This window comes from Dromiciops gliroides, chromosome 6 (assembly GCF_019393635.1).
Source record: "Dromiciops gliroides isolate mDroGli1 chromosome 6, mDroGli1.pri, whole genome shotgun sequence".
NCBI classification, from domain to species: Eukaryota; Metazoa; Chordata; class Mammalia; order Microbiotheria; family Microbiotheriidae; genus Dromiciops; species Dromiciops gliroides.
In genome coordinates, this window is record NC_057866.1 from 87178967 (window position 1) to 87204410 (window position 25444).

The 25444-nt window shown below is 38.8% G+C and overlaps 2 protein-coding genes across 2 annotated transcripts in view; one reads left to right on the forward strand and one right to left on the reverse strand.

Annotated features, from left to right (window-relative positions):
• Positions 1 to 8618, reverse strand: part of EVC2 (EvC ciliary complex subunit 2) — a 261845-nt gene extending 253227 nt beyond the window's left edge. The window contains exon 1 of the mRNA XM_043972227.1: positions 8174 to 8618. Coding sequence (XP_043828162.1) covers positions 8174 to 8527 — 354 coding nt within the window. The 5' untranslated portion in view covers positions 8528 to 8618. The remainder of the gene's footprint in view (positions 1 to 8173) is intronic.
• A 4429-nt stretch (positions 8619 to 13047) lies between these two features.
• EVC (EvC ciliary complex subunit 1) overlaps positions 13048 to 25444 on the forward strand; it is a 138338-nt gene continuing 125941 nt past the window's right edge. Inside the window, exons 1-2 of the mRNA XM_043971603.1 lie at positions 13048 to 13544; positions 21820 to 21942. Coding sequence (XP_043827538.1) covers positions 13362 to 13544; positions 21820 to 21942 — 306 coding nt within the window. The 5' untranslated portion in view covers positions 13048 to 13361. The remainder of the gene's footprint in view (positions 13545 to 21819; positions 21943 to 25444) is intronic.

The window sequence follows — 25444 nt, forward strand, 5'->3', positions numbered from 1 at the left end:
ACTGAACCCTAATTGCCCAGCATAAACAACACAAAACAAAACTATTTTGTACTAAGACATAAGAGTGGTGGATCAATGGAATAGGTTAGGAACAGGAGACACATTAGTAAATGACTTTAGTAATCTACTGTTTGATAAACCCAAAGATGCCAGTTTCTGGGAGAGGAACTCAGTATTTGACAAAAACTGATGGGAAAACTGAAAAATGGATGATTTTGGTTACATTAAATTTAAAAGTTTATGTACAAAAAGAAGCAATGCATCGAAAATTAGAAGGGAGGCAGAAAGCTGGGAAACAATTTTTATAGCCAGTATTTCTGATAAAGGTCTCATTTCTAAAATTTATAGGGAACTAAATACAATTTATAAGAATCCAAGTCATTCCCCAATTGAGAAATGGTCAAAGGATATGAACAGTCAGTTTTCTGATGAAGAAATCAAAGCCATATGAAAAAATGATCCAAATCTCTATTGATTGGAGAAATGCAAATTAAAACAACTCTGAGGTACCACCTCACACCTATCAGATTGGCTAATATGACAAAAAAAAATGGAAAATAATAAATGTTGGAGAAGTTGTGGAAAAATTGGAACACTAATGCATTGTTGGTGGAGCTGTGAACTCATCCAACCATTCTGGAGAGTATTTTGGAACTATGCCCAAAGGGCTATATAAAGCTGTGCATACCCTTTGACTCAGCAATACCGCTATTAGGTCTTTTTTCCCAAAGAGATCATAAAAAGGGGGAAAGGACCCACACATACAAAAATATGTATAGCTGCTCTTTTTGTGGTGGCAAGGAATTGGAAATTGAGGGGTTGCCCATCAACTGCGGAATGACTGAACAAGTTGTGGTATATGAATGTAATGGAATACTATTGTGCTGTAAGAAATGATGAGCAGGCAGATTTCAGAGAAACCTGGAAGGACTTACATGAACTGATGCTGAGTGAGATGAGCAGAACCAGGAGAACATTGTACATAGTATCAACAACATTGTGTGTTGATCAACTGTGATAGACTTGATTCTTCTCAGCAATACAGTGGTCTAAGATAGTTCCAAAGGACTCATGATGGAAAATGCTCTCCAAATCCAGAAAAAAAAAGAACTGTGGCATCTAGATGCAGATTGAACCATACTATTTCTACCTTTTTTGTTTTTCTTTTTTGAGATTTTCCCCTTTTGCTCTAATTCTTCTTTCACAGCATGACTAATGCAGAAATGTTTAATGTGATTGTACATATATAACCTATATCAGATTGCTTGCTGTCTTGGAGAGGGGGAGGGAAAGGAGGAAGGGAGAAAAATTTGAAACTAGATATCTTAAAAAAACAAATATTGAAAACTATCTCTACATGTAACTAGAAAATAATAAAATACTTTTATGATTAAATTTTTTTAAAAAATAAAATGCTTTTCTCCACTCCCAAATTTTGCTATTGTTATTGTCAAAAACAAAGAGCAGATGTGATAGTAAGGTTAGAGTTCACAGCAGTACTGGTGAGAAAATAAGAAAGCCACAAATTCCAAAAGAGAATTTGGGGCATTTGAGGAGAAAGAGACTAAACAAAGTTAATGATGCTCTCAAAGGGGCAAGGATCCTGAGCCATATGGCTAGCTAAAAGAACATGAGAGCACTAAGAGATACACCAAAAATCATAATACTCTGGTCTTCAAATGACTGTCATTTGAAGTTTTCCAACAAAAATGGCTTGTCTATGCTGTAGGTGACTACAGCTCCATAAGAGCAAATAGTCTAATAATAACCAATATTTCTATATTGCTTTTCTCATGAGCTGGTAAGTTAGGAGGTATTATTATCCCTATTTCATAGATGAATAAGCTGAGAATCAGGGATATGAAGTCAGTAAGTAATATGAACAGTAAATAGTGGAGCCATATCTTCTGACACAGCTTGTTACTCTTTCAGCTCTGCTTTCTGTGAAAAAGGAGACCTTTTTCTGTCATAATCCTTGATTTCTACAGTTTTTGACTAACCATCCCCTTCCACCTGTATAATCTCTCATCTGTGAGTTTCATAACTGTTCCCTTTATTGGTTCTCATCCTACCTGAATGATCCGTTTCTATCTCCTTTCTTGACTCTTCATTCCTTTATATCACCCAATGCTTTGTGTCCAGGTAAAGTTTCATCCTAGGGACTCTTCTCTTCCCTCCTTAAACCTTTGAATTTCAGCTCTAAAGGGTGCAATGATCATCCCTATGAAGATGGAGCCCAAATCTATATATCCAGCCCTCCTTTCTCTCCTGAGCTCCACACCTCCATTATCAAATGACAACTGGACATCGCCTAAATATGAGAAAGGCATCTCAAACTAAGTATGTTGGAAACTGAGCTTGTTATCTGTACCTCACCCCACCCCCAGATCTTCCAAACTTGCCTATTTCTGTCAGGAGTACTGCTAGGCTACAGACATTTATTGTCACCCTCACTATAGCAGGCACTTAATAAATAGTTGTGGATGGATAGATGGATAGATGGATGGATGGATGGATGGATGGATGGATGGATGGATGGATGGATGGATGGATGGATGGATGGATGGATGGATGGATGGATGGTTGGATGACCCTTCATTCTCCCTCATCCCTAGTATCCAATCACTTGTCAAGCCTTATTGGATCCACCTCCATGAAATCCCTTGTGTCTGTCTCCCTGAACCTCCACCTACTCACACAGCCACCACTCTGGCTAGGACCATCTTTATTTCTTGCCTGGCCTGCTGCAAAAGCTGCTTTATTGTTCTCTCTCTTAGCTGTCAAATTGATATGATCATGTCAACCCTATGCTCAAGAAGCTCTGGTTGCTCCCTATTACCCCTAGGATAAAATACATAGTATTTTGTTTCAAGGCAGTTAAGTGGCATGGTGGCTAGATCAGTCGGTCTGTAGTCAGAAAGACCAGAGTTCAAATCTTTCCTCAGATACTTATAAATAGGTAATCCTGGGCAAGTCACTTAATTTTTATTTACCTCAGTTTCCTCATCTGTAAAATGAGGATAATAACAGCAATTGCCTCTCAGCATTGTTGTGACCACCAAATAAGATAATTGTAAAGCACTTAGCACAGTGTCTGGTATGCAGTAAGCACTCTATAAATGTTAGCTATTGTTATTGCTTAGCATTTATTCACTCTCTTTCTCCATTCAATCTTTCTAGGTTGATTTTATTTTATTCCCCATCATGCCCTGTACGTTCCAGCCAAACACTAATCTACTTTCTGTGTACCATATCTGACATCCTATTTCTAGGTCTTTGCCCAAGCAATCTTCCATAGCTAGAATGATCTCTCTTCTCACCTCTGCCTCTGACTTCCCTGGTTCCTTTCACAGTTGAGATCAAGCAACACCAGGGCTTTTTTCCTCAGAATTTATGCTCCCCCCCAGATTAATTTGTAATTATTTTGTATATATTGTGCATGTATTTATATATGGACCTGTTGTTGAATGTAGGTAGGATGTGTGGTCTTTGATGATTGGAGCACGGTTTTGCTGTTGTTTTTGCCATTGTATTCTTCATCTGCTAGAACAGTGATCAACATATAGGAAGGGTACTTGTTGAATTATACCAGTATCTAGAGCCTCATATCTATCAGAAGATCCCTCAGTGCCTTGACTCGCTCTATTCCCCTCAGTGGAACACTCTCTTATCTGTTCCCCCTCCTCAAACAAGACTACCTCAGACCCACGCTTTATGTTTCTAAAGCCAGAAAGATCCTTTGAAGCCAACCATCCCAGCCTCTAACTTAATAAAAGAACATACTCTAAATCTTTCCTTACTGGGGATCAAGTAGCATCTCCTTTAAACAATTTCCACAACAGACAGCTCACTAACTCATCAGGAATCTTGTCATTCTACTTCTAGAGAAAGGCAGTTAGGTACCCCAATGACAGAGTGGCTGGATCTGGTATCAGGAAGACCTGAGTTCAAATCCTGCTTCACCCACTTTCTAGATATATGACCCTGAGCAAGTTACTTAACCACTGCCTGCCTCAGTTTCCTCATTAATTAAGTGTGGTTAATAGCAGCATGTACCTCCCAGGGTTATTGTGAGGATCAAATAAGGAAATATTTGTAAAATGCTTTATAAACCTTAAAACATTATGTAATTGCTAGTTGTTGTTGCTGCTGCTGCTGGCCAGTCTTTGTTATCACAAGGTTCTTCTTCCTCTTAAATTCAAATCTGTACCAGTTGTTCTAACCTTCATCCTCAGGCTTCATGGATGATGGCAGTCATCACCTCTAGCTATGTCTTCTACTTGTGTTGCACAGCCCACTTCAGATGAAGTACCAGCTATGTGACCTTGAGTCATTCATTGAACCTTCCTTAGCCTCAGTTCTTCGTCTGACTAATAAGGGAGTTATTGGACTAGGGTTGGCCTCTAAGGTCCATCTCAGCTCTAAATCTCTGAACCCATGATCTCCTGTTGTGCCTTCCCCAATGACACTGGCCCATATTTCTCTCTACTGGGCCCTGATGCTCTGTACCACACAATCAAACATTCTTTTTCTTGTATTTCATGTGTATTTGTCACAACTCTTAAATAAGCCTAACATGGATGAGCCAGAAGGAATATTATTAAATACTTTTCTGTATTACCTAGTCCATTCTGTGATTCTATGAATACAGAATATCAGAATGCTGGAATGTGGAATACTGAGGTTGGGAGGAAATGTAATAGAATGTTAGCACTCAAAGTAATGGTAGAAATTAGATAATCTAAGTGGAACAGGGCAGCTAGGTGGTACAGTGAATAGGGCACCAGGCCTGGAGTCAAGTGCAAAGCCATCCTCAGGCACGTGATAGCTGTATGACCCTGGGCAAGTCACTTAACCCTGTTTGCCTCAGTTTCCACATCTATAAAAGGAGTTGGAAAACATGCCAAATCACTCCAGTATCTTTGCCAAAAAAACAAACAAACAAAAAAACCACAAATGGGGTCATACAGTTAGACATGACTGAAACAATGCAAATACAACAACAACAAAGAATCATTAATTGTACTGATAATGAAGTTGAGAGATATTAAGACAAAGGACATCCAAAGTCTTAGTAAATTTGTGACAGAGGAAGGACAAGAACCAGGTGTCCTCAATCCCCAACAGTTAATTTTTCCAATGTCAAGAGACACTCTGCTGCAGTATTGTTCAGTGTTTTTCAGTCCTGTTCTACTCCTAGTGACCTCGTTTAGAGGGCTGTATTTTTTTTGGCAAAGATATTGGAGTAGTTTGCCATTTCCTTCTCCAACTCTTTTTATGGATGAGGAAACTGAGGTAAATAGGGTTAAGGGACTTGCCCAAGATCACACAGCTAGTAAATTTCTGAGGCCAGATTTTAACTCAGATCTTCATGATTCCAATCCCAGTGCTTTATCCATTGTACCACCTAACCACACCACCTATGCTGCAGTATTTCAAATTCATAAAATCCTTTAAAGTTCACTTGACTCCTGTGATTCCAGCATATTCATCAATGACCAAAGATCACCTCAGGATAATCCAGACCCAGCCAAATAGCTCAGCCTTCACCCCCATCCCACAGAGTCATTCACTAACTCATTTACTCAATAACTTATTCTCTTCTCTGCCCACCAAGAATGAAATTTTAGCAGTAGTATATTCTAAATGTGTATATTTTATAAATAAACCTCAGTGGTAACAGGGACCTCACAGATCATCTAGTCCAACCACTGCATAATTGGGGATCCCTTCTACAACAATGACAAGTGGTCATTCACCCTCCAGTAGAACACCTATGTTGTTGTACTTCAGTTGTTCAGTCATGTCTGACTCTTTGTGAGCTCATGGGTGATAGCTTGCCAGCCCCTTCTCTCTTCCACCATCTCTCAAAGTCTGTCTGAGCTCAAGTTCATTGTTTCCATGACACTCTCTATCCATCTCATGCTCTGCCATCTCCTTTTCCTTTTGCCTTCAATCTTTCCCAGCATCAGGGTTTTTACCAATGAGTTCTGTCTTCTTATTATGTGGCCAAAATATTTAAGCTTCTGCTTCAGTATCTGACTTTCCAGTGAAAAGCCTGAATTAATTTAACTATTGACTTATTTTATCTCCTTGCTGTCCAAGGGACTCTCAAAGGTCTTCTCCAGTACCATAATGCAAAAGCATAAATTCAGTTACAGTGATAGGAACTTCACTACTTCCATAAATAGTCTATTTCTCAAAATAACTCTAATTGCAATTACTACCAAAATTGGCCTCTCATATTTGTGAAATAAGGTGGCATAGTATCAGTTCTGGAATTGACTCTAAGAATTACTTTCAAGGTCTGACTCCAGTATCTCCTACTTGATTGATTCCTTGGACAAATTGCTTTACTTCTATTAGCTTCAGTTTTTTATTTTCAAAAAGGGGGAAATTATTGCACTACCTAAATCACAGCATTATTGTAAGAATGGAATGAGATAAGGTGTGAAAAACACTTTGTGAACAATTAAATAAGCATTTACTCAAGCTCTGTATAAATATCAATGAGAGGCTGCCTAGTGTGGATGGCTCCAGAATCAGAAAGACCTAGATTAAAGAATTCCCTCTGACAAGTAACTGACTGCATGACCCTGGGACAAATTGCTTCACCTTTCAGTCCCTCAATCACCTCTCCAGGAGTATAAGTTGTAGAAAAGTGATGACCCATATTGGTACAGGAAGTTTATCACTGTGAGCTCTCTACACCAGAGGTATCAAGCTCAAAACCAACCAGCTGCAAGTGGCCTGTAAAACTCCCAAATACAGCCAAAGCAGATTAAAATGTAATTGGAAAATTCTGTAAAAAATACAATACAACAAAGATAATGTAAATTTGTGATTTTTAAGTCAATATATGCTCTACAGGGATCTCTATTTGAGTTTTACATCAGGAATCTATACTGATGAAATGACGAAGGAAGGAAGGAAGGAAGGAAGGAAGGAAGGAAGGAAGGAAGGAAGGAAGGAAGGAAGGAAGGAAGGAAGGAAGGAAGGAAGGAAGGAAGGAAGGAAGGAAGGAAGGAAGGAAGGAAGAAGGAGGAAGGAGGAAGGAGGAAGGAAGGAAGGAAGGAAGGAAAAAGGAAAAGGAGGGAGGACAGACCATGTGGCAACAGGATAGAGTCAGGAAGATATGCAGTCAAGTCCAGCCTCTGACATAGCTGTGTGCCTCTGGGACAGTCACTTAACCTCTCAGTGTTCAAGACAACTCTCTAAGACAATAAATCACATAAAAAGATACCAGTCTGCATGCCTAGTGGAGATTCCTTCACCAAGAATTCTCCATCCTGATGAAATCTTGGGTCTGGATCAACAAAAAATAAAAGGAACCAACTAGAAGATTAGATAGTGATAGATAGATAGATAGATAGAAAGATAGACAGACAGACATAGATATGAATGTATAAACCTAATCTATTATTTGGATCATGGGTTTTAGAGATAGGGAAGAAAAAACCTCAATAACATCTAGCTCAATCCCCTAATTTCATATATGAGGAAACTGAGGTTCAGAGAAGGAAAAAAAATGTATCTCTAATCACACCAAAAAAAAAAAGTAATTCACATTTACATCTATTTATCTATCTATCTATCTATCTATCTATATTTTGCAGGGCTATAAGGGTTAAGTGACTTGCCCAAGGTCATACAGCTAGTAAGTGTCAAGTGTCTGAGGCTGGATTTTACATATGGCTCTTTAAGGTTTCCAAAGTGCTTTCTTCATAGCAACCTGATTAGGTACATAGAGTATTATTACTCACTTTTTACATGAGAAGAAACTGAGAGTCAGGAGAGCAAATGACTTGTTCAAAGTTATGCAAAACGCCAAGTGTTGGGATCTGAATACTTCCCAACCCAGTGCTCCTTCTTCTACAACCCATCTTCACTGAAAGTTAGCCCTAAAAGAGGTTTTGGAAGTTCTACTCCAGCCTTTTCATTTTTATAGCTGAGGATTTGTAAATGATACACTTACTACAGACATCAAGCCTGATAAGCATCAACCTCAAAAACAACACAATCTCAGAACTGTGACAAGCTCGCCCCAGGTTACAGATGACACAAAAATCAGGGAGTGAAATGAAAAAGAAAAAAAAATCAGACTTTGAAAGAAACTGAGGCAGAAGTCTCAATACTATGGTTTCTTCTTGGGGGGGAAGGGGCGGGGGCTTACCCGATCTTCCAAAGGAGCTCCTTCCAGGAGACCCTGGAAAAGAGCAGGGGGTTCTTCCCAGGGATGACATCCGTCTGCATGGTGCGAAGCCTTTGATGGGAAGAAAGGTGGGCTAAAAATTGCAAGGACTGACTGATTACTGCAGAGCTCCCAGGCATCCCTTCTACAAAACAAACTTGAGTTTTCCAACAGGGCTCCCATCCCAATCTTGGGCACAGCACTTTCCCGGAAGTGGCTGGGAGCCTGCGAGGCCCGCGCACGCAGCTGCAAGACTAAAGAAACCGTAAAGAAGTTTGTAGCCCATATCCAACTCCACGGAGGGAGGCAAACCCCCGAGGGACTGCCTGGCCTCATTATGTCCCAGCCCGGCAGTGGCGTGGCCCTCGGCGAGAGACATGGACTGGAGATCTCTCCATGGAGCAGATGGGGAAAGAATTCGGAAGTTTCCAGGGAACAGATGAGGAGGAGAGTTTGTTACTCTCCACTAAAACCCTCCCTTGCTACTGAGCATGCTCAGTCCCTTTGCCGGAGGGTACACTTTCAATGAATGTATTTCTTAGGCTTCTTTTCCATGAGAAAGGAAAGGGAGGAAGCAGGGACACAGACAGGAGGAAAAGTGCCAAGTGTTTCCCACCAGCAGGGAAGGACCAAGGAACAGTCCAGGCTGGAAGGAAACTTGCAGATGATTTAGTCCAGGTCTTGTGTTTCACAGATGGGACAGATCGCTGCTCAGTCACAGAGCCAGAAACGGAACTACGATCCTCCTGGGAAACCAATTCCAGGGTGCTCTCCATTCTACTGCAGGGAATTGGCAGGAGCCTTGGAGTTCCAGCGGGATACACTGGAAAGAGCCCTAGATTGAGAAGGCCTGAGTCAAATCTCAACACATTATGTGACTTTAGGCAAATCGCTTAAAAAAAAAATGGGCCTCAGTTGCTCATCTTTAAAAATGAGGGAGTTGAACTGGTAATGTCTGAAAGGCCTTTCCAAAGCTTAAGTGCCTTGATCTTATTTTATAAATAGGGAAAATGAGGCCCAAATTGAAGAATTGACTTAATCAAGGTCACAAAATGAATAGGGTGTAGTCTCCTCTTTCCAGTACTCTATATTAACTAGGCTCACTTCCACACAAACAAAAAAATCTTAGTGTGTATTTAAACTTATTAAAGCTTAAAACTGAATTGCACTATTTTGGGGACATCCTATATATGCACATATGTATGTATACATATAGACATATCATAATATGTATTACTATATATCCTAGATTTCCTGAGACAATCTCAATTCCATGAAAAAGAAAGCACACTTTGAATGAGGCTTTGTAAAACCTTTTTTGTTGACTTGTTTAATTTAATTTTTGGCTCAGAAAAGGTGATCATTATATTTCTATATAACTTATAAAATATAACATGTTATATGAGATGAAGTAGGGTAGTAACAGAAAGATCCCTAGACTAGAGAATCAGTCTACTATTTACAGAGGAAAGAGCACTGAATTTGGAGTCTGACGACTTGTATTTGAATCCTGAGGCTGCCACTTACTACCAGTGTGACCTTGGGTAAATCCCTTAACTTTTCTGGGTTTTATTTTCCTGTATCTCTGTAAAATGACCAGGTTTGACAAGATGATTTCTAAGGTCTCTTCTAGATTTAAATCTATAATCATATTGCACTTGAGAAGTAACATATTCTATCAAATAGGTAACTGTCCTCTGAGCCACCTTTTCCACTGCAATTACTGACCTCCCTTGCTTACTTTAAGTTGCAACTAAAATCCCACCTATGGTCAGGTAGGTGGTAAAGTGGATAGAGTGCCTGGCCTGGAGTCTTCCTGACTCCTCTTCCTGAGTTCAAATCTGACCTCAGATACTTAGTAGCTGTATGACCTTGGGCATGTCACTTAACCCTGTTTGCCTCAGGTTCCCCATCCATCAAATGAGCTAGAGAAGATAATGGCAAACTACTCTAGTATGGCTGCCAAGAAAACTCCAAATGGGGTCACAAAGAATTAGACATGACTAAATCAACTAAACTACAATAACAACAAAATTCCACTTCCTACAGGAAGACTTCCCAACTCCTCAATCCCAGTGCCTTTCCTCTGTTAATCATTTCCTATTTATTCGGTATATATTATACTTCTTATTCATTAGTGTATATGTTGTCTTTCCTGTTAAATTGTAAGCTCCTTGAGGGCAGGGATTGTCTTTTGCCTCTTTTTATATCCCTAGCACTTAGCATACTACATGGCATGTAGTAGGAATTTAATAAATGTTTCTTGATTGAGCCAGAAAGAACTGTATTCAATGATTGTGTGACCCTAGGTAAGTTGCTTTAACTTTTAGGACTCCAAACAGCTCTCAAAAATGAAAAGTTATAGAGAAAGTACCAACCTAAATTAGTAGAGAAAACTTTCTCCCCTGAGTTCCTCATACAAATGCAATCAGAGCTCCAAGTCAGCTCTAAGTCCATTTGTGAGATCTGGAGGGAGTCACATTATCTCCTTGAGCCTCAGCCTCTTTATCTGTAAGATATAGGTCTTAATTCCTCCCCTGCCTTACAAGAATCAAATGATAAAGAACCCAGAATGCCACTTCACTAAACAGTAAGAAAATCAAATGCCATAAAGTGCTACAAACAAATGCAGCTACAGGATTTCCTATCAGTTTCAAGGGAACAGTCCTCTCTGATTTCCAGGTCCCTGTTTCTTTTACCACAGAGAAAATGCCTTCATGGAATTACAGAATCTCAGAACTACAACAAGCCTCAGAAAACATCTAATCCAATGTAGCACTGAGCAGGCATGCCTAGCAAATGTTTATTCAGTTTCTACATAAAGAAGTGATAGAAAGGGCAGCTTGGTAGCACAATAGATAGACGGGTAAGCCTGGAGTCTGGAGGACTCATCTTTCTTAGTTCAAATATGGTGTTAGATACTTATTAGCTGTGTGACTCTGGGCAAGTCACTACTCTGTTTGCCTCAGTTTCCTCATCTATAAAATGAACTGGAGAAAAAATGGCAAACCATGCCAGCATCTTTACCAAGAAAACAAACCCCAACTGGGCTCCTGAAGAGTTGGACATGACTGAATAACAACAGAAGATTACAGTGACAGAAAACACAAATGTAAGCATCTCACTTCACTGATCATTTAAACCTCACCTCACACTTAATTGTGCATTTGCCCTTGTCCCCGTTATGTTGGTTATTCCTTGAGAACAGGCTTACTCCCAGTCATATCAGTACTTGCATCCTTGGCACACCCCTTTGCATAGACTAAGGATAGAGACAAGGACTGAACCTGTGATTTCAGTGATGTAGGGAGCTCATGGGTGAGGAAACCCCTTCTATCAATGCTGGATAGAATCTTCTCTGCAATTTAGAGAATTGTCTGGGAAATTGCAGGATCAAGTGACTTGACCACTGTTGCACAACCAGTATGTGTCAGGGGGAGGGACTTGAATCCAGATCTTCTTGGCTCTCCAGCCTCTGTCACACTGAAGAGTAGGTGTCTGGTAGAACTATTTGTTGAACTTCCAGTTTCTCTGACTGGAGCAGGGAAACAAACAAGACCACCTGGTGGCAACTTAAATGTATGCACCATTCCCTGTCCTAGCCAAGTGCCCACTCATCAGAGGGAAGGTGCTCAGGTCCCCAGCTCAAGAATTCCATGCTCCTAAGGAGCCCAGATCCCTATATCAGACAAATAAGGGCCTATTGGGCATGACCTGTAACCATTGCCTTAACTCCTTATTGTCAGTCTTGGATCATGACCTAGCACAGGAGCTACTCCTGGGTAGGTCAGAGATTTCCTTATGTCAACCATCACTTTGTAGCTTAGAAATCGCCTTGTCAACATGACAACCAGAGCCTGCCTGGAAGACAGGAAAGTCAGAAGAATTGATCAATAACAGAGAGGTCCCAGAAAGAGTGGGGAAAGTCCTAAATCTGTGACCAGAAGACCCACTTTCAAATCCTACATCCCCCAAGTACTAACTGTATCCAACCTCTTTGGCCCTCAGTTTCCTCATCTGTGAAATAAGAGAAATAGACTATACAATGTCTAAGATTCTTTCTGTTTCTGTCTTTTTCTCTCAGGTTTCTCCAGTATGAATTTAAAAGGAATAAAAAGAGAGAGGATAAGAAGAAACCAAGAGGGAGAAGTTACTATGATCTTCTGCCTCCAAATCTCACAGTTTCCACTGTCTCCTGCTCTCTCCAGGTCTGGCATAAATAATCTTGAGGCTTCCTTCTACACTTTAGCTCTTTCCATCTTTTTTCTACCTTGCCTGTCAGCCTCAGCTTTTTAGGTTCATTCTGTCCTGAGCCTCTAATTCAACTTCTTTGTTTTACAAAGGAGAAAACTGGGGGCAGCTAGGTGGCCCAGTGGATAAAGCACAGGCCCTGGATTCAGGAGTACCTGAGTTCAAATTCGGCCTCAGACACTTGACACTTACTAGCTGTGTGACCTTGGGCAAGTCACTTAACCCCCATTGCCCTGCAAAAAAACAAAACAAAACAAAACAAAGGAGAAAACTGAGTCCAAATGAGACAAGGATTTTTTTTCTGAGGCCACACCAGTATTAAGTTGCAGAACTTTCTAAATTCTTTCTAAAACCCAAGGCCCCTTAATGTGCTTTCACACATGATTTGAATATTAGATTCCAGGTTACTTTTAGCTCTGAGCCCTCCAAATTACTTCTAAGTGCTTGTGGAAAATGCTTTGAAGAGTTGGAACTGGGCATGCTCCATAGGGCAGGTTTTTGGTTACAAAAGGGTCTGCTATGTAGCCTGTAGTGGCTCCTCCCTCTCTCAAAGCAGAGGGAGGGAGAGGGGTGGAGAGAGGGGTGGAGGATGAGTCAGACAGGAAAGTATGCTGGGGTCTGTGTGAGCAGAGGCCCTGAACTCCCACAAGCCTGGATAGTGCCCTGGGACAGGCCTCTACTCTCTCCTCCACTTTTAGGTAAAACTGCCCAGGGCTTTGAGAATTGCTGGGAGTGAAGGCCAGAGAGATGGGGACCAGACAGGGGTGGCCAAGGCCTCGCTGGGTTACAGGCTTTGTGCAAGGCTCAGTCAGGCAGACTCCTCTCTGAGAAGTTGCAAAGAAGTCCTCTTGTGCAGGAGGGGGAGGCTCTGAAGTGAGGGCCAAGGAGGAGGGCGCTGATTCTCTCTGGAAGTTCACTCATGGCCCAGGTCAACCTGATGACAGGCGTTTGCCTCCAGGACATCAAGCTGCACTTCTGGACAGAGTCCCTGCAGGTGGTCACTGCTCTTCTGGCTCCAGCTGTCACTCTGGGGGTGGTATTGGGCATCAGCTGTGCAGTTCTGCTTTGTGTCTACGTGATCAAGCCTCTAATCCAGAAAAAGGTAGGACTTCGCCTCCGAGATGGCATGTAATGTTCTCCCCGCACCCTGCCCCCTTCCCATTCCAGCTTGGGATCATTTGTGCCTCGGCACCTCTCCCAGTGAGGAAACCCCCTCGGCCAATGCAGATCTGCACCTTCTAGCTTCCTACAGAGTTATTTGGGACATATAAACTTAATGGGCTTGCTCAGAGTCACAGAACTGGAGTCTTTCAGTGGCAACATTTGAACTGATATCTTCCCGATTCACATTCCAACCTTCTACTATAAAATATTGTCTGGAGATATTAGAGAAGCATTTTGGTACTGACCTCAAAATGCCTTTCCCTGGCCCTGGTATAAAGAAAGAGTGAAAAAATGTACTATTGTTATACATCCTAGAGCACACACAGACCAAAGGAAATTAGATTTGGAAGGTACCTTACACATGATCTAGTTCAATTTCCTAATTTTATTAATGGGATACTTGAAGCTAGCAAGAGAAAGAAGCAGTGTCTTGTAGTGGAAATAACACTTGCTTAGGAGCTGAAGTACCTGAGTTCAAATCTAGATTCCTCTTCTTATAGTCTGTATGACATTGGGCAAACCCCTAAGCGATCATCAATTTGAACATTTAAGGTACCTTAGGGATCGTGTTTTTTAGCCTCTTTGTTCTATACATAACGAATCTGAGAACCAAGCCCTCTGACTGAAAATCCAGTGCTCTGTCTACTGTACCCTACTGCCCTCCTCTCTTGGCTTCACTTTCTTCATTTATAAAATGAAAGATATGGACCAGATAGGTGATCTCCTAAGTTCTCTGACATCTCAAATAATAACTGGCATGTTAATGTATAGCTCTTTAAGTTTGCAAAGCCTCATACATACTTTATCTCAGTCCATACTGATGGGCATGTGACCAGGCAGGATACAGACTTGGTTCTCTGCTAACTCTGAGTCCTGCTATACTATCCTAACTCTCAGCTCCTTTGAGCCCATCAAAGTAACTAGCTAAATCTCTTTGTTTGTTTGTTTTTGAGGTAACTTGAGTCAAGTGACTTGCCCAGGGTCATACCACTAGTAAGTATCTAGGTTCATATTTGAATTCAGGTCCTCCTGACCAACGCTCTATCCACTGTGCCACCTACCCGCCCCATAGCCAACTCTTTAGTGTCATAATCGAGGAGTAGAAACCAAGTCCCCTGATTATTTGCCCTTTGGTCTTTCCAATTCATTATGTTGTTATTCCATACCCTCAGTGTTGTGCTGGTAAATATTTAACAGCTGGTTGTCAGAGCTGGATACACTTTTAAGTTTAATCTTGTCCTGTTGTTTTAATCATGTCTGATTCTTCATAACCCATTTGGGGTTTTCTCAGCAAAGACGCTAGAGTGATTTGCCATTTCCTTCTCCAGCTCATTTTACAGATGCGGAAACTGAGACAAACAAGATTAAAGGACTTGCCCAGGGTCACACAGCTAAGAAGTGTCTGAGGCAGGATTTGAGCTCAGGAAAATTAGTCTTCCTGACTTCAGGCCTGGTACTTTTGCCAATATGCCACCTAGCTGCCCCAGGTTTCATCTTCATTATTGGCATTTTCTCCATCACTTTCTTAAGTCAAAATAATCAACAAACTAAATCAAGCCCTTATTTGTGGCTTGCCTATTTCCAAGGAAATTTCTCACAGGAATTTAACAATCAGGATGGCTCCTGCATACCCTAAATAGCTATTATGGCTATTTTGAGTTTTAGAAAAATGTGTTTCTGGGGATAGCAACTCAGAACCTCTCCTTGGCCTTACCGCCTCCTTGAGGCATTGTTCCATCTCTCCCCATCCTCTTGCCAGCTCGATTTCTTCACCGCCCACTCCCCCACTTCTCAGTCCCATGAAGTCGGGCTCACATTCAATCAACTCTACCAAAAGTGCTCTCTCCAAGTTTACTGAAACAGAGGTCTCAGTAAACAAATTCCTTTCTCTAAAGAGCTTTGATGCTAGCTCTAACCCTCCTGCCTCTAGTATAAAATAACAACTTTCTCAGCTTGGCAGTTAAAGCCCTTCACCACTCACCTGAAACCGGTCTCTCCAAGGTTACCAAAAACCTTTCCATTGCTGATGATCTTTTCTCCATCTTCATGTTTCTGGACCTCTCTGTAACACTGGACATTATTGGCCATGCCCTATTCCTTCCTTGGCTTTATATATTTGATCTTTGTTGGTCCTCCTCCTACATCTCTGAGCACTGAATTTCAGTCTCATTTGCTAGATCATCCTCTATGTCCCACCCTCTAACAATGGGGGTCCATTAAGGTTCTGTCTGCTGTTTGTGTCTTTAAATCTTCTCTTGATGGTTTCATTAGCTCCCATAGATCACTTCCATACAGATGACTCCCAACTTTTAAACCCATCCCTAATCTCTCTTCTGAGTTCTAGTTCCATATCACCAAGCACATGTTCTTTATCTTTACCTAGATGTCCCATAGATATTTTCAAGCTCATGAGAGAAATGATTATTAATAACCAATATCTTGGGGAAATTCAGAGGCTTCCCCTTCTTCCAAATTCCTGCTTTTAAAAAGTTCAGTCTCTTGAAGGACATTACTGATAACTAGATTGAAATAACTCTCCTAGATCTTGGTCAGGTACTTGATAAATGCTTTGAAATTTTAATTTAGTGAGGAAAATAAGGCCTAGAGAATTTTTGACAATCATATATAGTTTTTATTTGAACATAGTCCCTCAATCAAAGTTCTGCTTTAAAGACTATGTTTTTGTGTTTTAGATTTCAATGTATTTATTATTTAAGAAGAACTTTATATTGTGCTTTAAACTTCACAAAACACTTTTTTTCTTTTTTATTTTTGTAAGCACTTTTTTTCTAATAAGGCTCTTACGTAACTGGTATAAGAGTTGTCCTTTTCTTTTTGCAGATGAGGAAACCAAAGCTCAGGTGTTAATTCACTTGTTTAGAGCCACAGAAATAATAAATGCCAGCAATAGTACTAAAAAGTACTTCTCAACAGATCTATCTATCTATCTATCATCTATCTATCTATACATATATACTATATATACATACACACACACATATATATACATATATACATGAATGTTTATTTAAATATTCCCCAATTACACACAAAAATTAACATTCATTATTAAAAAAAATAATTTCCACATTTGCTTTCTTCCACCTGACCCTTCCCCACCCCTTGAGAAGGCAAGCCATACATTGATTATACATCTGAATTCATACAACGCATATTTCCATACTAACCATATTATAAAAGAAAACATTTGCAAAAGAGAAAAAAGGAAGGAAGTTAAATAAAAGTATGCTTCAGTCTGTACTCAGAGATCATCAATTTTCTCTCAGGAGGGGAGAACATTTTTTCATCATGGGTCCTTTGGAATTCTCTTCTATAATTGTCTTGATCAGAGTAGCTAAGTGTTTCACAATCCATCATCACCACAATACTGCTATTACTATTATGGTAAAAAATATGAAAGTTTTTTAACAGTCGGTTAGGATAACTGAAAGACGCCAGTTTTAGTTCACTTTGCATGAGTTCATCTAAATTCTCACAGGTTTTTTTCTGAAAACATCTTGGTCATCACCTAACCTTTTTTTTTTTTTTTGCTGGGCAATGGGGGTTAAGTGACTTGCCCAGGGTCACACAGCTAGTAAGTGTCAAGTGTCTGAGGCCAGATTTGAACTCAGGTCCTCCTGAATCCAGGGCTGGTGCTTTATCCACTGTGCCACCTAGCTGCCCCATAACCTAACTTCTGTTTGCCTCAATTTGCTCATGCCTAAAACGGGAATTATAATATGAACCATTTCCAGTGGTTATTGGGAGGATAAAATAAGACACTATTTGTAAAACACTTTGCTGAATTAAAGTTCTATATAAATTATATATATACTTCCATTTATATACACACATATAAATAATAATAATAATAACAACAAAAAACATTACATGTTTCTATTGTCTGTAGTTATTTTAAATGAAATTTCTTTTTTTAATCTCTTCCTGCTGGGTTTTGTCAGAAGTATATAGAAATTCTCATGATTTATATGGATTTATTTTATGTCCTGTAACTTTGATGAAATTTTAAATTTCAACTAGTTTTTTAGTTGATTCTCTAGAGTTCTCTAAGTATACCATCATATCATCTGCAAGGAGTAATAGTTTTGTTTTCTCATTTACTATTTTTGTTCCTCCAATTTCTTTTTTCTTTTCTTATTGTTATAAATAGCATTTTTCAATATTTTATTTTCATTTTTAATTTTTATCAATTACATGTAAAGATATTTTTTGAGTTCCAAATTTTTCTCCTACCCTCCCTTCCCTCACACCTCCCAAGGCCAACAAGCAATTTGATATAGGTTATACATAATAGCAATGTTAAACATATTTCCACATTAATTAGAACAAAAGAAAAAAAACACAAGAGAGAATAAACAAGAACAATAACAAAAAAAGCAACAAGGAAAGTGAAAATAGTATGCTCCATTCTGCATTCAGTTTCCATAGTTATTTTTCTGAATGTAGAGAGCATTTTCCACCATAAATCTTTTGGCATTGTCTTGGATCATTGTATTGCTTGATTGTTGGATTTTCTCAAAGGCTTTTTTCTGCATCTATTATATACTCAAATGATTTGTGTTGATTTTGTTATTGATATGACTAATAATACTTAGAGTTTTCTTAATTTCAAATAAACCCTGCATTTCTAATATAAACCCCACCTGGTCATGGTGTTTGATTTTTGTAATATATTGCTATATTTTCCTTGCTAGTATTTTAATTGAAATTTTTGATTCAATATTAAGGAAATTGGTCTGTAGTTTTCTTTATCTGTTTGTGTTTCCCCTGGTTTAGGTATCAAAACGATATTTATTTCATAAAATAATATTTGGTAGGTCTCCTTTACGAAATTTTCAAATAATTTATATTACATTGGCATTGGTTGTTCCTTAAAAGTTTGGTAGAATTCATTTGTCAATATGACTACTTGAATATTTTCTCTTTGACTTGGGAGCTAGAATTTGGTTATATTTCTGTGATTTTTCATTTGGGGATCTTTTCCTGAAGATGATTGGTAGATTCTTTCTCCTTTATATTTTACCTCTGGGTCTAGTATATTGTTTTCCTTTATGATTTCTTGAAATATCATCTCTAGATTGATTCTTTGATCATGGCTTTTAGGTAGTCCAATAATTCTTAAAGTATCTCTCCTTGATCTATTTTCTAGGTGAATTGTTTTTCCAGTGAGATATTTCACATTTTCTTCCATCTTTTTACCATTCTTTTGACTTGGTTTCTTGATATCTCAAGGAGTCATTAGCTTTCACTTGCTCAAGTCTAATTTTTAAGGAATTATTTTCTTTTTTTCTTATAAATATTTTATTACTTTCCTGTTACATTTAGAGATAGTTTTCAACATTTGTTTTTATAAGATTTCTAGTTTCAAATTTTTCTCCCTCCCCAAGACAGCAAGAAATCTGATATAGGTTATATATATACAATCACATTAAACGTATTTCTGCATTAGTCATGTTATGAGAGAAGAATCAGAGCAAAAAGGAAAAACCTCAAAAAAGAAAAACAACAAAAAAATAGAAATAGTATTGTTCTATCTGCAACTAGATGCCACAGTTCTTTTTTTTTCTGGATTTGGAGAACATTTTCCATGATGAGTCCTTTGGAACTATCTTAGACCATTGTATTGCTGAGAAGAATCCAGTCTATCACAGTTGATCAAGCATAATGTTGATACCGTGTACAATGTTCTACTGGTTCTGCTCATGTCACTCATCATCAGTTCATACAAGTCCTTCCAGGTTTCTCTGAAATTTGCCTGCTCATCATTTCTTACAGCACAATAGTATTCCATTACATTCATATACCACAACTTGTTCAGTCATTCCCCAATTGATAGGAAACCCCTCAATTTCCAATTCCTTGCTACCACAAGAAGAGCAACTGTAATTTTTTTGTACATGTGGATCCTTTTCCCTTTTTTATGATCTCTTTGGGAAAAAGACCTAATAGTGGTATTGCTGAGTCAAAGGGTATGCACAGCTTTATAGCTTTTTGGGCACAGTTCCAAACTGCTCTCCAGAATGGTTGGATGAGTTCACAGCTCCACCAACAATGCATTAGTGTTCCAATTTTTCCACAACTTCTCCAACATTTATTATTTTCCATTTTTTTTGTCATATTAGCCAATCTGATAAGTGTGAGGTGGTACCTCAGAGTTGTTTTAATTTGCATTTCTCTAATCAATAGTGATTTAGAGCATTTCTTCATATGGCAATATATAACTTTGATTTCTTCATCAGAAAACTACCTGTTCATATCCTTTGACCATTTCTGAATTGGAGAATAAGTTGGATTCTTATAAATTTTATTTAGTTCCCTACATATTTTAGAAATGAGGCTTTTATCAGAAATACTGGCCTCAAAAATTGTTTCCCAGCTTTCGTCTCCTTAAGGAATTATTTTCTTAGCAAGTCTTTGTACCTGTTTTTTCATTTAGTAAATTTTACTTTTTAAGGAATCATTTTAATTACTGAAGTTTTGTACCTCTTTTTTCCATTTAATAAATTCTGTTTTCCAAGGTGTTATTTTCTTCAATATTTTTGTGCCTCTTTTATGAAGCTGTTAATTGTATTTTTATAATTTTCTTCCCTTGCTCTCATTTCTTTATCTATCTTTTTCCTCTACCATTTTGATTTGAAAATAATTTTTATCACTCATAGGAATTCTTGTCAGGCTCATGTTGAATTCACATTTTTTTTTTCTTTTGTGGCATTGCTTATATGCTGGTAGCAATTTTGACTTCATTGTCTCCTTTAGAGTTTGTGTCTTGATCTTGTATGTCACTGTATTAGCTTTTTATGGCTAGGTTCTTTTTGTTATCGTTGTTTGCTCATTTTCCCAGACTATTTCTTGTCTTTCACTTTGTGCTAAATTGGGCTCTGTTTACAGCAGGGAAAGTGGGCTAGGGAGGATGGTTACTACCCCAAGCTTCAGGTATTTTCACACTGCTGTTTTCAGAGTTAATTTTGGCTGTTTGGAAATTTTTGGTGCTTCCAAGGTGATGCGATCTGAGATTAGTAGTCACTGCTTTCCTGGCTTGCCCTATGGTTCTTACCTTGGAAGGGCTCCTGACCCCTGGGATTGCAATTGATACTACTCAGCAGGGCCCCTGCTCCCTCTTGGCCAAAACTGCTCTTCTTTGTCCTTGAACTATGACCCAGAAGTGAGTATAGGCAATGGGGTTGACAATGTATGGTCTTATGTCCAGCGCTAGCACAGGGGTCCCCTGTAATCTCTTTTTCAGCAGTTGCTAGATCACCTATCATACTTTGACTTGAGAGCTCCTGAAGCTGCTGCTGCTTCTGACACCACCATTTATGTAGGCTTCTGGCAAGCCTCTTTCCCCATGTTACAGATCTCTCTCTCCAATCTCCTAAATTGTCTTAGGCTAGAAGTATGTCTCAATCTTTGGTTGGTTCTGTCAGAACAGAATTTAGTTTGAGGTGTTATTTTAAAGTTGTTTGGAGGGGAATGTTGGGAGATCTCAACTGAGTGCTTCCTCTATACTGCCATCTTGGCTCTGCCCCCAGGAATAACCCTGTGTATTTTCATGATATTTTAAAAAATTAATATTAGGGCAGCTAGGTGGTGCAGTGGATAGAGCATCGGCCCTGGAGTCAGGAGTACCTGGGTTCAAATCTGGCCTCAGATACTTAATACTTACTAGCTGTGTGACCCTGGGAAAGTCACTTAACCCCAATTGCCTCACTAAAAAAAAAAAAAATTAATAGCTACTGCATCTTCATGCCTCAAAATATTTCTTTCCCTTCACTTCCAAAGAACCATCTTTTACAGCAAAGAATGGAAGAGAAACAGGCAAACATAAACTATTTGATATACTGAAACATTACATAGCCTGAATCTGACAGTATGTATGTTTCACATCCATAGTCCCCGACCTAGGCAAAGAAAGGAAAGATTTTTCTTCTCTCCCTCAAGGTAAAACTTCTTCATTATAATTATAGCATTTTCAACACTTATATTTCTATCTAAGATATAAGAAGAACAATATATTGTGAAAAATAATGTCTTATTCTTTAACTTGCCACCCCCCAAAAGGAAAGAAATCATAATCTTTTATTTAAGTAGCATAAACTAACAAATATGGCATAAATTTCAGGACTGAGCAGCTGTAAATCACCAGAAGGAGTCTTTCTTCCTTTCAATGAATTATATTTTTCTTGGATTTTTAGAAAGATGATTCCCAAAGTCTCCTCAAAAATTTGGATGCTGATGTACATTTGTATGAAACTGACTCACCAACAAGGGAGAAGAGACAGGAAGCCCAAACACCCATGGAAGAAGTGATTCTTGGTGTAAGTCTTTTTCATTTATAGAAGTATGTAATATATCTCCAGTGAATAACCTAATGGCTTATAGACTATTTCAAAATTTTTTCATCTAAAAACTTTATTTAAAATATTGAACCTGAAAAATAATCAAGCCGCCAACCCTTTGCAAAGTATGTGAAGAGTCAGCAACAACACCCTCTCTTCTTCAAGCTTATAGACTATTAAAGAAAAATCTGTTGCAGAAAAATTTAAAGGAAATGAATTAAAATTTTTCCCCTGGTAGGGCATTCCTGGAAGGTATATTAACTCTCTCAAGTCACTAGAGTAGTCCTTAGCTAATGGTTTCTTAAATGTACCTATATTCTCATAGAATTGATTTTAAACTTAAACTCTAGCATATCAACAACAATAAAAACTAGAGCAAACCATTAATAATTTAAGCCTTGATTATTCAAAGAGATATAAGTTCTGACTTTTACATAATGATTGTCAACAAATAATATTTTTAGCACCTACTCTAAACCTACTGAATGAGATGCTATATATAATATAAATTAGGCTGAGACCTGAGACTTTTTCCCCACACACTCTTATCTTTTTCCAGCAAAATTCTAGGAGACTTTATTAATTCAATGGTTTCTAAGTGCTCATAAAGTTAAGTGATAATCATTAGGAGCCATCATGGGTTCAAGAACAAGTCATGCCTAATTAAGCTCATTTCCTTCTTCAGCCCTTCAGCAAAATGCCTTAGGCAGAGCATGCCTGGATTTCAGGGAAAGTTGCTTCATCTCCTCACAATATGTGAATTGGATGAGAGTATAGTTAGGTGGCTTCACAACTTAGAGAGTAGTGATTAATGGATAGATATCAATCGAGAGAAGGTCTCCAGTAGATTGATACAGAGAACGGTCTTTGGATAAACATGAGTCATGTTACTGTGGGAAGATCACTTAAACCTCTGGGACTCAGAGGCAGCTAGGTGTCACAATGGATACAGTACTGGGCCCTGAGTCTGGAAGACCTGAGTTCAAATTTGACTACTGACAGTTACTAGTTGTATGACCCTGGTTAGTTTACTAATCTCTATCTGCCTCAATTTCTTCACATGTAAGACAAGTATAAAAATAACATCTAGCTTCCAGGTTTATTGTAAGGATCAAATTAGATATTTGTAAAGTGCTTGGCACATAGTAGGTGCTATATAAATGCTACTACCTCTATTATTATTATTAATAGGGAAAATTTAACATTGTGAAATTTAATAGGGATAAATATGAAATCATTTACTTAAGATTTAAAAACATAATAATTGTTGAGTAGAAAATAAGATCAGTCTGACAGGCAGCTAGCCATGGGGTAAAAAAGAGCTAGGTTCTAGTTCTACCTGTGACATTTGCTGGTTACATGAGCTTGGATGATAGGAGCTTATAAATGCTTGTTAACTGGTTTAACCCTAAAGTGTCTCAGGCAATTCTCTAAGAGTTTAAGTTTGAGAGCAGCTGTGGATGGTGTTAGTCTCATTAAAAGTCTATGAAGTCAAGGGAGCAGCTAGGTGGTGCAGTGAATAGAGCACCGGCCCTGGAGTCAGGAGGACCTGAGTTCAAATCTGCCCTCAGACACTTGACACTTACTACCTGTGTAACCCTGGGCAAGTCACTTAACCCTCATTGCCTTGAAAAAAAATCTATGAAGTCCTTCATTTAGGTCAAAAGTAAAATAATTGAATGAATGGAAAATGGGAAAGACATGCCTTAAAAGCAATTCATGAAAAAAAAGATTAAGTCTTTTAGTGACAAGTTCAATATTAGCCAACAGTCTTCAGATAAGAGGCTCAAGAGAGGCAGGCAGTATGGTATGTCAAATGGGGGTTTAACCGAGTCAGAAAGACCTGAATTCAAATCCTGTTTCAGATACTTACTAGATATGTGACTGTGGGTAAGTCCCTTAAAACTCTCTGGCCTGGGACAGCTAGGTGATGCAGTGGATAAAGCACTGGCCCTGGATTCAGGATGACCTGAGTTCAAATCTGGCTTCAGACACTTGACACTTACTAGCTGTGTGACCCTGGACAAGTCACTTAACCCCAATTGCCTCACCAAAAACAAACAACCCCCCCCCCAAAAAAAAAAACCTAAAATCCTCTCTGGTCCTCAGAGGTAGCCAGGTGATACACTGGATTGAGCACTAGATCTTGTTTCAGCAAAACCTGTGTTAAAATCCAGCCTTTGACACTTAGTAGCTATATGACCCTGGACTTAACCCCTGTCTATCTCAGTTTTCTCCACTATGAATGGAGGATAATAATAGCACCTTCCTTCCAGGGTTGTTGTGAGGATCAAATGAAAGAATATTTCTAAAGTATATGGCACAGTGACTGGGAAACGTAGTAGGCCCTTTAAAATGTTTTCTTCCTCAGTTTCCTCATATATACAATGAGGATTTTGTATTCAATTGTGCTATAAGGTCCCTGCCAGCTGTAAGCTTATGATTCTTTAGGATCTCAGCTCAAATCTTTCCTCTGACATTTATTAACCATAGGAACTTAAGGACATCACTTAGCCATTCTGAGACAGTTTCCTTTTCTAAAAAATAGGGTTATAAATCCCATAGTACTTTCTTGACAGGGCTGTTTGGTGGCTTCAATAGGATAATGTATATAAGGTGCTTTGTAAGCCTCAAAACACTATTAGGTCAGCATTATCTGGAAGACTTATAAGGCACCTTCCAAACCCAAGGTTCTTCCTAACTTGTAGAAAATTTGTCAATGAATTACTGACCTCAACCTGAACCACAGTAAGGTTGAGCAGGCTACCTCCCTCTTCATTAGAAGTGATTTCTAATCTGTAAGCTATTTATTTTCTTCTGAGAGCAGCTGCTCAGAATTGAGCTAATCATTGCAGGACATTAAAGTGAAAGGTCTCTGCAGGTTCCCAGGGGCTGATTTACAGAAATGCCAGTGATTTCCCCATTCTGAATTGATAACTAAAATATGGACCAAAAAGTTGTGGGCATGATGAGATTCACTGGAATTCCATTAGTACCCTCTAGAAGGCATCAATCAACATATCTTCATATCCTGCTGTTCCTTTGAAGTAAGGCTGTTTTTGTGACTCACTTGGAAAGTTCAATAGATTCTCATGTCATTGGTGACCTTCACTGGTACAGTTTACAGGCCCTGAGAGGTAACATGGCACTGAACTTGGAGTCAGAGAGGCCTCAGTTTGAATTCCAGCCCAGATAATTACTGGTGGTACAACCCTGGGCAAATCACTTAAACCTGCTTTCAGTTTCCTCATCTATAAAGTGGGGAGGTTGAACCAGATGATCTCTAAGTGTACTTCCACCTCTAAATCTATGATCCTCTGATGCCTTTTTGCTTTCTTCATGGAGTCATTATCTGACCAATTCTAATTTTTAAGGCATTATTTTCTTCAGTAAGCTTTTGTACCTCCTTTTCCATCTGGCCAATTTCCCCCCCATTTGGCCAATTGTATTTTTTAAGGAATTGTTTTCTTCAGTCAAGTTT